The following is a 16,511-nucleotide window of genomic DNA, read 5'->3' on the forward strand; positions in this document are numbered from 1 at the left end:
GGTATGCCTGTGTGTGCACCTGCTGGAGGAGAGTGCACACCTCTGGTTTCCAGAGGGGAGCAAAGGTCTCCTTTAGCAAAAAAAAAAAACCACCAAAAAACACAAACACAACCAAACAACCAAAACAAAACAAAAAAACAGAAAGCAAAACAAACAAGCAAAAACAAAAACAAACAAACAAAACAAAAACCAAAACAAATAAAAAGCCCAAAGTCAGAAGGCAAAATACATTGGAGATATTGGAAAGCTGCATAACTAAAGCTGTGAACGAAATAAAAAGACTCTTCACTGGGCAATATGGAAACTCCCAGCTGGGACCAAGTTTCACAATAATTCCCCTGTGGGAAGAAATTTTATGCTTCTATCATTGCCTGCCAAAAATAATAATTAAAAAGAGAAAGTGGTCTTACTGCTCCAGAAAGAGCCAAACATTTCCCTCATGGGCTGTCTTAGTGAATAGTTGTGGAAACACCAGATTTCATTGTAAAGGTGGGATTTCTCAGTGGTGAGGAGCTGCAAATGAGGCATGTTGCAGGGTGCATGTCGAGTTGCTGGTAGGAACTCAACACCAGGCTCTTGGAAGCTTTTCAGAAGAGACTTTCGGGAAACAGCAGCAAAGCAGTTCAAAAGGTTGGCTCTCAGTAATACATAATGCTGTAAAAATAGCATCTGAGCATCTTCTGTTACCTGGGCACTGGTACCCGGATCCTGTCGAGTGATTTCTCTGGCACCCGTTCCCCCTGCCTTGACTTTAACAGGTTGTGCAGATTATTTTATGATCAATAAATATCCAGGCAGACACTGTGAAATTCTAATCAGAAAAATTTACAACATTAAGGCAGATATTGTATAGCAGGATATAAATAAATAGAAATTGTCAGTCAAATTCCTGGCAGCTAGAGTCTGGTGTCAGTTGCAGTAAATTAAGTGTTACTTCACAAATCACCTTTATGGTTTTGCCCAGTAAGTGTATCTGTGCAAAGGCTTTTTTTCCAACTTGCAATGGTAAATATCCTCTGGTCCCTGAGATTTCAGAATGAAGCCAGTGTCAAGGGGAAGCAAACGGCAGCAGTGGATTTTGCTGTAATCCTGAATCTTGTTCCCACCTCCAAGATTTACTCAGGGGAGTTGAGTTTAGGTGCCGAGTAATCCAGGCAACAACAAACCACCACCACTGCAGGGAGGTGACTGGATCCTTTAAGTCAAGGAGAGCTTTCTGCACTGTGGGAGGGTTGCCTGATGTAAAGATGTGGAGACCCACTGACAGAGGGGAGGAGCAGCATGGACTCCTGTTCTCTCTAACAAGATGAAGTGAGCTACAGTTGGTGTTGGCTGCACCTGGGGATAGGTGGGAAGAATTAATCAGGTCAGTAACAAGACCCTCGTTTACTACAGCTGAGGCAACATTTTACCTACAGATTATTACCTTCCATTAACTACTGTTACACTTGCTGGCCTGACCAGCGATACACAGGTCCTAAAGCATCATCTGGAGGTTCCTGCGCTGTTGAGATAGCTGGAAACTGCATTAATTTTCAGCATAGGCTTTTATGAATTAAAGCTGAATGTTCATCATGGAATAAAAAAAAAAAGGAGGACCTGCTAGTGGTAGTTTTGTACTTTATTTGAGAAGAGAGAGCTACATAAACTATGTCAGGAGGGTACAGGTCTACACACAGTTTCATCAATCAATAAATGGAGCTGTTAACATAACACTGAGGATATGATACTTTGAAGAAGACATAGACACATGACCAAGGAATATTTACAGCTCTAACATACAATATATTTATATTTGAGAGAGATATTCGTGTGCCTTTGTGCACACAGATACCACTGCGTACACGTGGTGCACGCACGCGTACACGTAAATAGGTATAAAAGGCTTTAAAAAAAAACCTTACGTAATTCAAGAAATGAGTCTGCCTGCCATTTGCAGCAACTGACTATCTTCAAGGCGGAAATGGTTCCAGTTTGTGGTGGTCTGGAGTGGAGGTTTCAGTTTGAAATCTCTGTTCTCCAATGGTCATTGGCTGAACCTGAAGCAGGTTTCTGGTGTGTGGTACGCTGTGGTGGGGTGGTGACGGGGGATGTGTGAGGTGAATGAAAGGGAGGGCAGTGGAATTATGGGGAAGAGGGGACGCACAGCCTCTGGGGCTGGGGCAGTAACACGGAGATGAAAAAAATGACCTTTGGTGATGCCATTAAACCATCCTTTATACTAAACATAAATTATCGACACAGTTTTAAAAAAATAATTTTCTGTTTCATTTCAAGGCTGGGGAGAGAAGAAGGGACAAAGCAGAGCAGGAGGGGAAGGGAAGGTCTGGGGAGGGTAAATACCTCAGCACTTTAAAAGGTCCCTTGACCTCACTGCAAATCCTTAATTTAAAATGTCTCCTTGTAAGTCTGACTAACACTGTATCAGTCGTCCCCTTCCAGGGTAGCAGCGTGCTTGATGCACATGAAGTGGAAGGTAGGGGAGAAGCAGGGATCCTACCTTGGTCAATACTCAGATCAGGGGTCCTCATCCTCTGAATTTGAGCCAGTGGGGGTCAGATGGGCAGGCAGAGATCACAACCACCTTGCTCTCACCACGTAACCTGGGTTGCTCCCAGCAGGGGAAAATGGTGAGTTTTGATTTGGAGAAGGGGAGACTGCAGGATGGAAAAGGTTAAGAACCAGCAATTCAGTTGCAAAATGGCAAATAGGATTCAGAAGATGTGAAATAAGCCCTAAATTAAGAAAATATGTAGACTGGTGCATGGGTAAAAAAAGTCTGCCAAAAAAAATCAATTCAGCAAACATCACCAAAGGATTTGTTTTCTGCTCATGCAAACTTTCAGTGACATTAACTGAGATTAAAATAAGCTGGTTTGAATAATAGTAACAACAAAAATGCCATCAAAATGTCTTTCCTCTGAGATGTAGCCCCATCCTCCTTTCACTACCAGCTCGCCTGCCAGAGTGAGCTGTGGAGCAGCACCTTCTGGGGGGCAAGCCTGTCTGCATCATTGAAGGGCATTTCAGCTGGAAGTAGGAGTAGTTTCCTGGAAGTTAAGTCTACCCTTGCCGTTTTCTGGAGGCTGGGTGTTTCTCCTCATGGCAGAAGTGCCAGTGGTTTCTCTGCCTAGGTCATCACACTGCCACACCGAGCCACTGATGGACAACACTGCTTCAGCACAGGTGTCTTATAGAAATTACCAGAGGCAAGTGTGCAATGCAACCCCTAAATGCCATCCCAAACACAGACTGAAGGTCCCAAGACAGCCTTCACCCAAGAAGGTTGTGTATCCTCAACCTTTACCTGGAGAAATCTTGCCCTCTTGCCTGATCCAGAAGAGGCAGAGGGAGCTGTAACACACCAAAAGCTAAATCAATGTCAATCATTTGCCTGCACAAAACCCCTTCATTTCTATTGAAATAACTTTAGTAAAATAGCACTTCATTAAGGCAAGGTGGGGGAGAAGGAGGTAATTGAGTGTATTTATTTATTTATTTATTTTTGTTCTGCTTTAAGCCTATCTATACGAAGCTGTCATGCAAGAAATTGCCTCCCAGTTTAGCTGAAAATTTAAAGGACACTTCTAGAAAAAAAGGAAAAAAAAAAAAAAACCACAAAAAAAAAACCCCAAAAACCAAAACACCAAAGAGCAACCAAAAAACAGGAAAAAAATTATGCAATTCTCTTTCACACAGGGAATTGGCTGGGTGTGGGAGTTCTGAGCAGGGGGAGTGAGAAGAACTAAAACAAGCTGCCCTGCTTTTTCTGAAACCAGAGTCTCATCGGAGAGTAAAATAAATGCAGAGAAAATTATGGTAGTTGTAAGAGTTTGAAGCAGAGAAGGTGAGCCTGGGAGAAGCCCAGCAAGGCTGAAGGTTTGGAGAAACCTTCAGGACTCATTTAGATGAGCACACATAATTTTGTGGTGACTGCTTCCTCACATCCATAGTTCTTCTCCAAGCAGGGCTGTCTTCTGCTTTGCCACAGCTCACATCTGACACACTACACTCACTATCGCTGACCCCTCACAGGGAATTAAGGCCTCACACATTTCCTTCCCCTCCCTATGTCACAGTAGGCTTCCTTGCTCCCTTCCCTTAGCACTGTTTGTTCTCTGAGCTCCTAGTTAAATCATCTTTGCCATCCCCTGCAAGCTCATCCTTTCTGACTTCCAAGTGGCCCTAAACATCAGAAGTCTGGCCTCAATTCCTCATTTTCAGTATTGTTACTTACAAGTTTTGAGGGCTTGTGTCTCTAGGTACTTCCTAGTCCTCACTGTCTCTGAGTGTCCATCCAGATGTCCCATTGTACTAACTACTAGTCACAGCTGGGGAGTATGTGGGAGGTGGGATGCAGAGGAAACTGCCTCTAGGAAGCAGTATGTGTTGGGCCAGGGGTAAACAGCCCAGATTTCTGCCCTGCTTATGTGTCTTTTCTTCCTCACACTAGATTTTTCAGGGTTGGAATGAGCCTGCATGTTCCTGCCCAATAGCTTCTCACCATGATGATGAAGTTCAGGAGATGCTCAATTCTAATTTGTGGGTCTATCTTCCTTAGTGGGATCCAGGAAAACAAGTGGGATGAAATTCCAAGTATGCAGGCTGAGCAAGCTGGATTCTGAAGTACCTGCACATTTTTGTATATGAGATATGACTGCCTCACCATTTGGAGCCTTGCCTGTAGATGCCTGCTCTTTCCTGCATGGCTCTTCATCTTTGGCTGACTCTTCTGACAACTCTCCCTACACAGTAATGTGGCTTTTTTTATGGATTGATGCAAAAATAACTTTCAGGGGCCACAGTGTCATTTATATGCCACTTACTTTGAATTTTCCAAGAGATTTGTCTGTTTACCCTTTACCAACAGTAAATTTACTTGATGGCTAAAGCTGAATCACATGATGCTCTCTTTCTAAAGGGCTAGCAGTATAGTACCTCTCCATTTGTCAAACTGTCCCAGTAGATGAGATGATAGGAACCCTTTGCAGTCCACATTAGAGATGCATCCTTCATAGGTGGAACACCAGTGCAGGAAGAAGTGGGACAGAGGGTTTAATTCTGAAGGAAAAATGGTTCTTTCCCACATTAGATCGATTGTTTTGCATTTAAAACCATTCCGCCTCCATCACTTGAAAAAAAGATACCAGCTAACAATTTCACGCTGGAAAAAAGAATGGGAGAAAAGAAGGAAGGGCGAGACAGTCGTGCCCTGGCCGATGTAGGAATGAGGTCCCCTGTTCCTTCAGAAGCGGAGTTCCTCCTTTCCAAGCCAAGCGGAGCTCCTGCGGGAGCGGGCGGCGCGCAGCGGGGCAGCGGGCGGCGGCTCCCAGGGGCGGTGGGAGGCGCCGCTGTCCGCGGTGCTGATCCGCAGGGGGAGGCTCCCGGCGGCTCCCGGCCGGCTAGAAACAGCTGCTGGGACCTTTTTTGTTATTGTTTTGTCGCTATTCTTAGGGACTGAACTGGTTTCTCCTCATGGTAAGAACTACTTACACCAGTAGGGGTTGTATTAGGAAAAAAAAAAAAAAAAAAGACGACGAAGCGGCACACCAGAAACCCGCCACTGAAAGGGGGCTAGGCTACAAAGCTGTTGTATCATCCAGCAGCATCTGATCTCTGTTTTTCTCTCCCAAATCTGCCTCTTACCTTAATTTCAGTTTTCAAGAAAGCCATAAGATACGATTTGTTCTATATTAGGAGAAGAAGGAGAAAAAGGAAATTAAAAGTGAGAGGAGGTTTGTAGGATAGAGAGCTACTCCTGTCCTGATGGCCAATGTTCTTGGTTGCCAGGCTGAATATTCTGAGTTTTTTCTCATGTACAGCAGTGGATTTTCTTGTACTATAAACCAAGCAATATATTTTCTCATATAATATTTGTGTTTTTTTCTTGTATAATTCCTTTTCCTCTCTCCTGTCATTCTGTTCCTGATATCATAGTGATCTTCAGTGCCTCTCAGTATCTACAGCCTCTACCGACTTCAAAGTTGTGGGTGTTCAGCCCCTTCAGGGTTTAACCTGGTGTTGCACTAGAAAGTTTCATTGCATAGGAACAACAACTCAGTCCCTTGTTGATTTCTATTGTTTCAATCTAGCTATATAAGAATGAGGCTGGACTCGAACAGATCACAGCCGGAATCAATCCCAACCATCTCCAGCAATCAGAACAACCTGCTGGGAGCTGAGTAACAGCTGAATTCTTGGTGAGAGAAATTACAGGCATAAAAACAAAATCAAATAGACTCCTTGTGCTCATTCAACATTTCAAGGCATATTTATAGGCACTGCTGCACGACATCTTAAATATCTGAGTTTAAAAAGAAACTGGATCATTCCTGTTGGGGGAAAGAATTTTTCTGTTCTGTCACTTTCACTGTCTTCACTCGTGATGAAAAAGGGGGAGAAAGACACTGAATTACACACCCATTCAGATCCTTTCATCTCTTCTTTTGGCTGTTTGGTTACCCCTGAGATGGAGCTATGAAGATAAGGAGATCTGAAGGTCATCTGAAGGTCATTCCTCAGAACTGGAGTAGGAACAAGAAAGCTGGGCAGGAAACTGCTCATTAAAAGCTGTGGGTCTCTTGCTGTGTGAACCTGGCAAGGGCCTAGTATGTGAACAGATGACCTTGCAGTCTAGGTCCTAGCTGAGTCCCTTCCTTAGATTGCTCCACTGTATCCTTCTGCCTCTGCTCCCAAGTCTTGCTGTCACTGGAAAGAAAAGCTGAAAAGAAATCTTACCACTGATGAAAATCCCTACATAAAGGAGATAATTCCACCCTGGTTTTTTTCACTTTCAAAAAACCAGAAGACTTGGGAAAAGAATTTTTTAGATTTTAAGAGGGAGAATACTTTTCCAAAAGGTTCACATAAAAATTGAACAATGGATCAGCATTCATTATGGAGAGGTGAGGCAGAAAACATATGGCTGCCAAGGACAGTGCTCTTTAATGGTCTGGAAGAAAAAGTGCTGATCAGCTAATAGTATTTGCTTTGGGAACAATAGTCAGTGAGGATTACGTGGGGAGGAGTGTAGGAACCAACCTAAATCAGCAAACTCACCCTTGACGCAGGACCAGAATGAGCTAAAACTCCGTTATCACATGGCTGAGACTCAAGTGCTGTGTAATCTCTGTGGCATAGACATCTAGGAACCATTGTGGATAGCAGATGGCTGCTGAATGGTGAAAGCAGGTGGCAGATTCTGGGCAGTGCAAAACCAGAAGACCTCAAACCCTGATCACAAACCTCAGTTCTTCAGATTAAATCAAACCAGCCAAAGGGAGTCACACAGCATTGCACAAAGCCAACGTACTATTGAACATGGGGAGGGCTCTTGTAAAAAGCTCCACCTCCCTTTCCCCCCCCAACACATATACAAGCACACAGCCGCATACAGAAAAAAAATATCAAGGTTATGTGTTTCCTGAAATACGGTTGGCTGAATAAATACACTTATAGACAACTCTTTGTAAAGCAATAGCAGAATGAGTAACAGTGCATCGCTATCATGGGAAATAAAAAGCAAAGTAACCCAACTGCAATTCAGCCAGAATCATTCCAAACCCCAAAGGTTGGCCTCTTTTTTTTTTTTTTTTTCTTTAATGTGTCTGACATTTTATGGCATCAATAATGCAAACAAAGAGGAAATCATATTTGCAGAACACTAATGCACGGATGTCTAAAGCGAAATACAATACTGATTACTTTTTAAATGAGGCCACCAGGTTTTGATGTGCTGTGGTGCTTAAATTGGTCCATCAAATTCCTTCTAAAGCAAATTCCAGTCCAAAGCAACAGCTTGACCTTCTCTATAACCTTGGGTAGCCTTTTCAGCTGTATTCTGATTGGGGGTAGCAAACGTTAGTTTGAAGCAATTTTCCTGATGGGCCCGATTACTGAAATACCAGGGGCACACAACTCCATCTGAAGATGAGGGGAAACCATGGGCAGGTCCCCTCTTCATAGGCTATCCCAAGCCTTTGACAAATATGATGGTAAGCCTACTATGAAGAGCTGTGGGTGAGAGGATGGGTTCTAGATTTCTAGAAGTACTATTGAGCTTTTTCCCTTAGGGTTAGTGATTAATCTGTTTGGCACCTGATCGCTTGTTTCTTGCCTAGAACCTCCTGCAGATGACTGCAGAGCAATGGTTGAATATGAAAATAATTGCATGAATAAGAAGGCGTGGCAAAAGCACACAAACAAAAAAACCCCTTACCTTCCTCTTCCGTTTTTTTTAGACGTTAGTGTTTTTTTCACAAAGAAGTGCATCTCAGCAATGCACCTTGAGAACCACAGACAGGATTGTCTCTACCCACACAAGACTGAAGAAGCTGTTGTGCTCCTGCCTAGGAAATCTTGCTGCTCAACCTACACTTACAGCAAGAGACAAAAGGGCTTGGGGTCTGGCCTACGCTCCCAACTTAACAGTGGAAGCATTCAGTTCAGGAGTCAAGAGACTTCTTTTGCAGTGTCTCCTGACTTACACTGAATAAACTGTGTGAACTTCTTTTATTTTTGCAGTTTCGGTTTGGTAGACAAGAGTTGAGAGTGTGCCGGTGGGCTGGTGGGTAGGATTGGATACCATTGTCTCACATCAGCTGGGAGTTTGTCTGCCATTTAGTCCTGGATCACGTCTGATCAGAGCATTGTGTGTGGGGATTGTTATGTGTTGCAGTTAATCTGTGCAAGCAGCTAATTGCCTTTGGTTAACTAGTGCCTTTTAATTAGGACTGTGTTTCTGGGTGGATACATGAAGGGAGCTGTTTGTCACTGGCAAAAAATGTCAGCCTTGTGATGTAAACCTCTTTGGGGAATTAAAAAAAAAAATACAGGCTGGAGCTACTGTCACTTTAGCATGGTAGAAAATCAGTTTCAGCAGAACTGGCCTGGATAAGGGTACAGTCACGCTTTGCTGGGGTCAAGAATGATAGTGGTCGCTCCCCGACCCTTTCTCCTGTGCAGAAGGGTGGGACACTATGGGCTTCAGCTGGGATTTACAGGAGATACCCCACATGCATTACAATGAGCTTTGCTGTAAAATTCACTGCACAGAGGTTAATCTAGATGTCAACACTGCCTGACAGCAGTGAAATTACTCCGGGGCAGTGCTCCTTCTGAAGTCTTAATATAACAGTCAATTCCATCCTGCCTGCAGGAAATGAAAGTTTTCTGCTTTGTGTGCGGAATTATTCGGCGCCAATTTTCTCACTGTTTGAAGTCCAAACTGTTTGTGGTCTTGGGATTCACCTCACATTAAGACTTTCACTTCATTTAAAAACTCTGCTAGTCAAGTCCTGAGAACTGCAAGGACAGGAGCTGCACAGTGAGGAAAAGAAGAGGGCAGGGGGGAGAAATCTCACTTACCACATCGAAATCAAACAGCTTCTCCAGCTCTCCGTGCTCTGAAAAGGGAGTGAATGCAGAACTCGGCTATCTAAGTATCAAGCAGCAAAGATTGAGGAGGCTGGAAGCCAGCAGAGAGCAAGAGAAAGCATGCAATGAAGACATCTGGACCGCCCAGAGCTATGATTTTCTTTAGAGGTATTTCAGGCCTTCCCTGCTGGGACCTTGTCCTAAGCAGCCAGTCGTTCAGTAGTTAAACACCCCCTCAGAACAACTGCTCAAGTTTTCAGCTGCAGGATCAGTCACTTGTGCTGGGCAGGAGATCAGTTCCTCCAGCAGACTCCTGACAGCGTGGGGAAGTGATGGTGAGATTTCTTGTGCCTCTTTTCCCTTTGGAGAGATGCCGAAACTGTGCGACTAGCAGAAGGGAGGAGGAACCAGTGGTCATTCCTTTAGTCTGAAAAGACCTGTCAGATTTGGTCTAGTGAGAAACTCAAGCCATAGAGATGGAACTGACCTATCAGTTAGCTTAGGTCAGGCCCTTGAAGAAAGCTGTAAGACTCTGTCCTTTCTCTTTGGTCTCTTATCTCTTCCCTCAGTTTAGTTTTTCAAAGTTGCAAGCTATGGGACTCCTATCACTTTTCTCAGGGAGCCGTTTCATGGCTGAGTAGTGTACTGGAAAGGAATAAGAGGCATAGGAGACATGGAATGCTCCTGCATTCCTCTTGGAGCATTGACTGATGTCTCTGCCTGTGTCATTTATGACACTGCCAGCCAGAACGGATGTTTTGAAAACTCCCGCTTCAGGCTAGAAACTCAATATTCCTGTTTGCAAGGAGAGCAGCAAAGGGAAAAGATTTTTTAGGACGACACAGCTACTTAAAGAAACATTAAGTGTGTGCCGATGTAAGAAACACCTCAGGGCAGGGGTGGGGAAAGCGCCTTAGAGTTAAGCAACTCTGTCCACTCCTGGAAAGCAGTGCTGAGAGGGGAATTTTATCTTTTTCTGGTTTTGGTACTCATTTAGAGACAGCACTATTATGCAGAGGCTTCATGGCCCTACCATCCATCGGAAAGCCACTGTGTCTGAATGGAGGACAAGCCTTTTGGGTTGTGCCAAAGCATGCCTGTGCCTGCTGGGTCTCACAGCAGAGGAACCCTGTTGATGCCCATAGCCTTCCAGCTATCAGAGGACCACTACAGCATGGTATCACAGCCAGCATCCCATTTATTCAGCTTGCTTATCCTCACCATTGCCTTATGACCGGAGAACACACCTACAGCTGTTACGAAAACATCGGGCATGAGCCATGGCTGTAGTGGTTCAGCTGATTCCTGGTCAGATCAGGAAGCAAAGACAGACATAAATTCAGCTACTTGCTTTTCATTTTCATTAATCATTGGGAGTCACAGCTAGGCAAAGCGTGTAGATACTCCCTGGGAGGGTGGGGAAATGAGAAGTATTTAAAACAGCATAAGATGAAATGCTGAACAAAACAGTCTCCACACAGACTGGCATGTGAATGCCTGCTGATTAAGTGCTCAGAACTGCTTCTGGTTTCATGGGCTTGCAGTGATCCGGGTCTGCATTCTTCAACCCATATCCTGAACTCAAGGAAATTCATGCATTTGAGTTTTGGGAAATAAAAGCCTTTCATATGAAAGGGAACAGCTCATGTAGTAGTATATTTCTGTCCGTGGCTCTGAAAAATTGTAACTGGTTCAGGCCTTCTTTTGGTTGTATTTTCTTATAGAAAAAAAAAATAATCACAAAAAAGCACAAACCGTAGCAATTTTGTTTTCTGCCTGCATAAATGGTCCCTTGCTTTTATTGGTTTCTATCTCCTTTTTACACCAGTATTTGTCCAGCATTATAGCTAACTTTTCCTGGAGCTCCAGTATGTTGCTGTTTTCTTTTGGCTTTGCCTGTGTCCACTGTTACTTAAAATTCTACTCCACACTCCTGAAACCAGTCTCGATTTCCCAACCCAAGATACTCACTTGCCTTCTACGACCAGCCTTCCCATTTCCTTGCCTTTTTTATTTCCCCACATATTTTCTCACCTTGTTCCACCCACTCCTGGGGACGAGCAGACCTCTCAAAGCTAACAATGTCTCTCAAGCAAGCAGCCTCTCTTAAAGGCATTCCGTATTTTTCACATTTGTCTGTGCAGCACATGTTCCCAGAGTCACCTGTTTGCAATTCAGCACCCTGCGGACCCAAGGACAGGACTGAAATGAGGCAGCCCAGGCTTTTTTTGACCCCCAAAATACATACATTGAGGGACTTTTTAAAAGACCAGATGGGCAAGCTTGGTGGGAGACAGGATGGACTTTCAGCCTGGCAGAGCATTGCATGTCTTCCCTTTGCTACCTTTCAGCTTTCATCTTGCAGCCTGACAGACTGGGGTGCAAGGAAAAGTAACAGCTGGAGAAGACAAGACGGACCACTGATAAGACCCAAAGGTTGGAGCCACATTTTCCACCCACAGTTTGTAGGTCTGGCATACAATTGCCATCTGTACCATGCACCAAAATAGCACCTGCACCTCCAAGAAAGCATCATTTCAGTGACACCCTTGGGTGACTGAGTTGGTGCTAATAATTTTAATTTTTAGAGAGCAAGATGCAACTGGGACAGGGAAGACCCCATGGCCCCTTCTCAGCAGTGCTCAGATCTGCGTTCCTCCCAGCTCCCTTTCACAAGCCCCTTGAGAAAACTGCAGATGGAAGAGGCTGGGTGGTGGGAATCTCAGCCTGGGCGTGCTGGGAATTAGGCCTGGCTTGCTCCAGAGCTGGCTGAGACCTGTCGGTGTTCCCAGGCAGCAGGGATAGCTCTCTGCTCTTTCTGGAGGCAGCGCAACGGGAAGTCTCTCTCCTGGAAATGGAGAAGAAACATGAACTCATTTCCCTTTGCCTCCGAACAGTCCCCACACTCAGACTTATGGTGTTCTGAGAGAGTTTTCCCCCAAATCTGCTCTTCTTTCTCCCCTCACACGCAGGAGGACCACCCCAGAGCCCATCTTCCTACAGGGAAGAGCACCGTCACCCGTGCAGATGGGCAGCTCCACTTCTGGTCCAGGGAAGGTGCTTCTGGAAATGAGGTCTCAGGGTGTTCACCAGGAACTCAGCACAGCTGTTTTCCTTCTTCCCCTCCAAAACTGTCATGCCAAAAAGGGATGCAGCAGTTTCCATCATGTCTTCAAGCGAAAAACAACCTCCCTCATCCCCACAACAAACCTCCATCCAGCATCAACAGGCCAAGGGGCATAAAGCAGCAGCAGCAGCCAGGGAGACATCACACCGCAGGACTGCAGCTTATCCTGCTCTTCTGAGCAATTGTTCACAATTACCTTTGACAAAAGGACATTTTTCTGAGTCAGTCACTGCACTTGGTGGGGCTAACAGTAAAGCAGTCAGACAGCCTGAACCTTGGTCTCAGCCACTTCACATGTTCTGGAGACCCATCTCCTTGCCTCTCACAGACTACTTATTCCTAACCATGTAGCACCAAGGCTCGGTGTCGTGCTCGGCTCCTGAGCTTGCCTTGCTGTTGTGACTCTACAAAGAGGTGGCAAAAGGGACAGGGTGGTGGTGCTGGGGAGGAGGGGAAGGGGGAAAGAAGGAAGGAAAGCAGGATGTAGCTGCTGTGCAGAATGGTGACAGGGAAATCTCATTGACTGTAGGAATGCAGTGTCTGTACGTGATCTGATAGTGTAAAGGCCCGTGACACTGGCCAAAAAAGAAATGAGAGCATGAAAGTGAGAGAGAGGGGTGGACAAAATGGCCTTGCACAATCTGGCACAGACCCTGGAAGTCACAAGAGCAAGAAGCCATTAGAGGTAAGAGACAGGCAGCCCCAGGGAAGGGTTTTCTTGTGGAGACACTGGGCACTTAATAGACATTGCTTGTTCTCCCCTTGTATAGAATCTCCAGTCCTTTTAGCCAAAGCAGCCTGCATACAAAGGGAGCCAGGCCAGGGCTAACAACCTTTAAACCAATCTTTTTCACTTTCATAGCTGGACTCAAGTAGGCACATGAGGAAAACTGGATGTCTTCTCCCAAAGCAGTAAGAACCTACTATTGAGGGGTGACATGGTATGCTGTTCCTGTGTGTGGGCTCCCAGCAACGGTCCACACCCTTGTCCCTGACCATGCCATCTTTGGTGTCCGTGCCGAGAGCTGCTTGTGCCTGTTCAGTGGCAGTCTGCCCAGTCTCCAGTGGCACCAGTCTGTCCCACTAGCCCAGATCTCTCTAACGCGCAGAGGAAGGTTACCATGCTTAGTCTCACATGGTTACTGCCACCCATCATCCCTCACCCCAGGCTTGCACTGCTCTTTACACAAGCACAGAATAAACCCACAGCCACTGCTGCCCACCACAGACCTCCTTCTAGCAGTGTCCCCAGCCTCTGTCTGAAACCATAAGCCAGGTCATGCCAGGGCCATGGGTGGGAGGTATAGATTGGCAAAGGAACAAGGAAGATGAGAAGATGCAAAATCTTCCCTTTCACTGTCGCCTCCTGGCCATGAACACTACTCTGACCACCAAGATCCTTTCTCTGTCTCTTCTTCCTCCATCTGCATTCCCTTCCAGGCTAACGCCACATCCAAGCAGCCTATTTTTGTGCTGGCTGTTGTTGCCTTCTCAAAATTGCCTTGACAATGCCTGTGCCGCCCGCTCCCTGCCTCCTGAGAGCAGCTGCCAAGCTGAGGTTCCCGCTCATCCTCCATTAGCCACGTGAAAAAAAGACCCAGAAAGGTTTTGTATTCTCAGCCTGGTCTGGACAGACTGGATTCAGCATCTGACTCAGCCTTTCCCCAGGTCCAGATTATTTCCTGCTAGAGGGAGATAGGCTACAGGGAGAATGTTTCTGTCTCTCCCTCGCTGTCCCCACCACCCCCTGTCGCTGCCTGTCAGGCCTTTATCCTCATTGAGATGCAAGGCTGGCCACTGCGGCCATCCGCTGAGCCGTCTGCTCCTGAAGGCACCTTCCCCTCCTTCCCCCCCTCCTCCCGGGGCTGCCTGTGGAGCTATTCTTCAGCCTCTGCATTTCACAACAGCTCAAAGGCAGATGCATCAATCCTTTCAGGGGATGGGGACGTGAGGAGAATGGCAAGGGGTCTGCAGGCAGGTGTTGGTAGGTTCCCAGCCATTTCACGAGCTTTGTCCCGCTCCCTGTCCCCCACTGGCTTGTGCCTGAGGCTTGGAGTGGGGCATGGGGCAGAAATGGGGAAGAGAAGAGGATGGGGAGGAAGAGCGCTGGGATACGCTGACCCCATAGGCACGCCCAGCCAGGACGCAGGCACGCTCCCTCCCAGCTGTCTGCACGCTGCCACCTTTCCCCCGTCAGGGGAGCAGGGATCCAACCCTGTCCGCTCAAGGTTTACACCAGGGACTAATTTGGCCCTGGTGCAGACAACTGAGGGAGGGGGAACAACCCCATGGATGCTAGCAAGCGTGAAGGGTGGGGAGAAAAAGGAGGGGAGGGGATGGGGGGTTGTCGCCACCTGCGCCGGGCACCCTGGGCAGACAGCGCTCCCGTCTCGTACCCTGGAATGGGTTGGGGCTGGTTCAGGACCGGGTCCCCAGGACCCCTCCTCGGCTCCCTCGCGCAGCCGCTCTGGTCCCGCTGCTCCCCCCGCCCTGGCAGCAGCCGGCGTGGGGCAGGAGGGAGGGCTGGGTCGGGCCAGCTCGAGGTCTGCAGGAGGGCAGCTGGTTCCCAGTGTGTGTTTTACCCGTAGGTGCCACAATCCTGTGACTGTGTGTTCGAAAGCCTTGAGTCTATACATTTAAGAATCAGCAAATTAGAAAAATTGTCCTGAAATGTTGGGGGGAGGAAAAAGGCAGGAAGGCAGAGAGGGGCAGGGAAGCACTGAGAGGGAGGGAGGGACGGGGTTGGTAAAAGAGAGCTCCTCCAGGGGCACTGCCCTGGCTTTGTGCCCATCACCTGTGGGCTGGGAAGGCAGGAGGGAGGCAAGGATGAGAAAGGAGGACTGATTTCACACATTCAGTGCATATCATACAACCAGGGCAAGGCTTTCCTCCCGGGGCTCCTACCCAGGATGGCATCACTGCCGTAAGCCAGTCTAGAGCCCTGCCCAGCAGCCCGAACCATACTCACAGCAGGGTTACAATTCACTGCTTCATTGCTCGGGGGAAAGATATCTTCTCCTTTCTTTCTTTCTTTTTTTTTTTTTTTTTTTTTAATTATATATATCTCTTTAAGCACTTTTTTCTCCCTTTTTTGTTTCTTTTTTTTTTAAAGTCTTACAATTTTCTGTAACAGCAGCTTCTTTCTGTATTGGTGTGGAAGTTATATATAGAGAGATATCTATAAATATATATAAGCCAAACTGCCTTACAGGTTGTTGTTTTGTGGGATTTTTGTCGGTTTGCTTTTTGTTTTTGTTTTTTTCAGTGTTGTATGTGTAGCAGGCACTTGAGTTTATATGAAGATGTTTGCTTGGGAGCTGAGGGGCAAAGGACTTGGGAGGGGGAGAGGGAAGGAAGGACGGAAGGAAGGAGCAGGGACTTTCGACAAGTGGCCACTGCTAGCCAAGGATGTCCAGGTAGATTGGTGTGGCCTTGCCCAGAGCATGAAGGATCTTGTAGATCTCCTTGATGTTGAGCCTTTGCTGAGGTTCTCTCTGCCAGCAGCCCAACATGATGTCATAAACCTCCTTGGGGCAGACTCGAGGCCTTTCCAAAACTCGGCCCTGGGTAATGCACTCAATGACCTGAAAGAATGAAAGAAAAGAGACGTTGAACACCAGCTGGGCAGCGCTTGGAGGGTGTCCTGTCCCAGCTACTTCTTGGGTGATGTGGTACCGTTTGGTGAATGGGAGTGCTAAGAAGCCAAGAGGTCTGCAGATCCTTAGCACTCACCTGTTTGTGTATTCTTAATGATAATTTTACAGTGAAAAGTTCGTCTCCAGCTACAGCCTTGCAGTTCCCAAAAACCTTCCCCATTTGACACCTATCTACCTCAATGCACTTTCCAAACAGGTCATAGGAAAATGAAACAAAGTTTTAATTTATGATGTCAGGTTTTCCTGCTAGCTGAAGAAGGAAAATAAGCCTTAAAATCCCCAAACTAAAGTAATACGTTGCACAACTGAAATGGTATTATTCTTCCCTGAAAATCAGAGTCCTTTCCATTACA

General features: G+C 46.3%; 1 protein-coding gene across 4 annotated transcripts in view; it reads right to left on the reverse strand.

Moving 5' to 3' along the window:
• Positions 1–1,634: 1,634 nt before the first annotated feature.
• NTRK3 (neurotrophic receptor tyrosine kinase 3) overlaps positions 1,635–16,511 on the reverse strand; it is a 232,138-nt gene continuing 217,261 nt past the window's right edge. For 2 of the 4 annotated variants that reach the window (XM_005436616.3, XM_005436617.4), the window contains one exon: positions 1,635–16,086. In XM_005436616.3, the coding sequence (XP_005436673.1) occupies positions 15,901–16,086 (186 nt within the window). In that variant the 3' untranslated portion in view covers positions 1,635–15,900. The remainder of the gene's footprint in view (positions 16,087–16,511) is intronic. The other 2 variants (XR_008733243.1, XR_008733244.1) reach the window with 2 other exon arrangements.

The sequence above is a fragment of the Falco cherrug genome, chromosome 7 (assembly GCF_023634085.1).
Source record: "Falco cherrug isolate bFalChe1 chromosome 7, bFalChe1.pri, whole genome shotgun sequence".
In the NCBI taxonomy this organism is placed as follows: Eukaryota; Metazoa; Chordata; class Aves; order Falconiformes; family Falconidae; genus Falco; species Falco cherrug.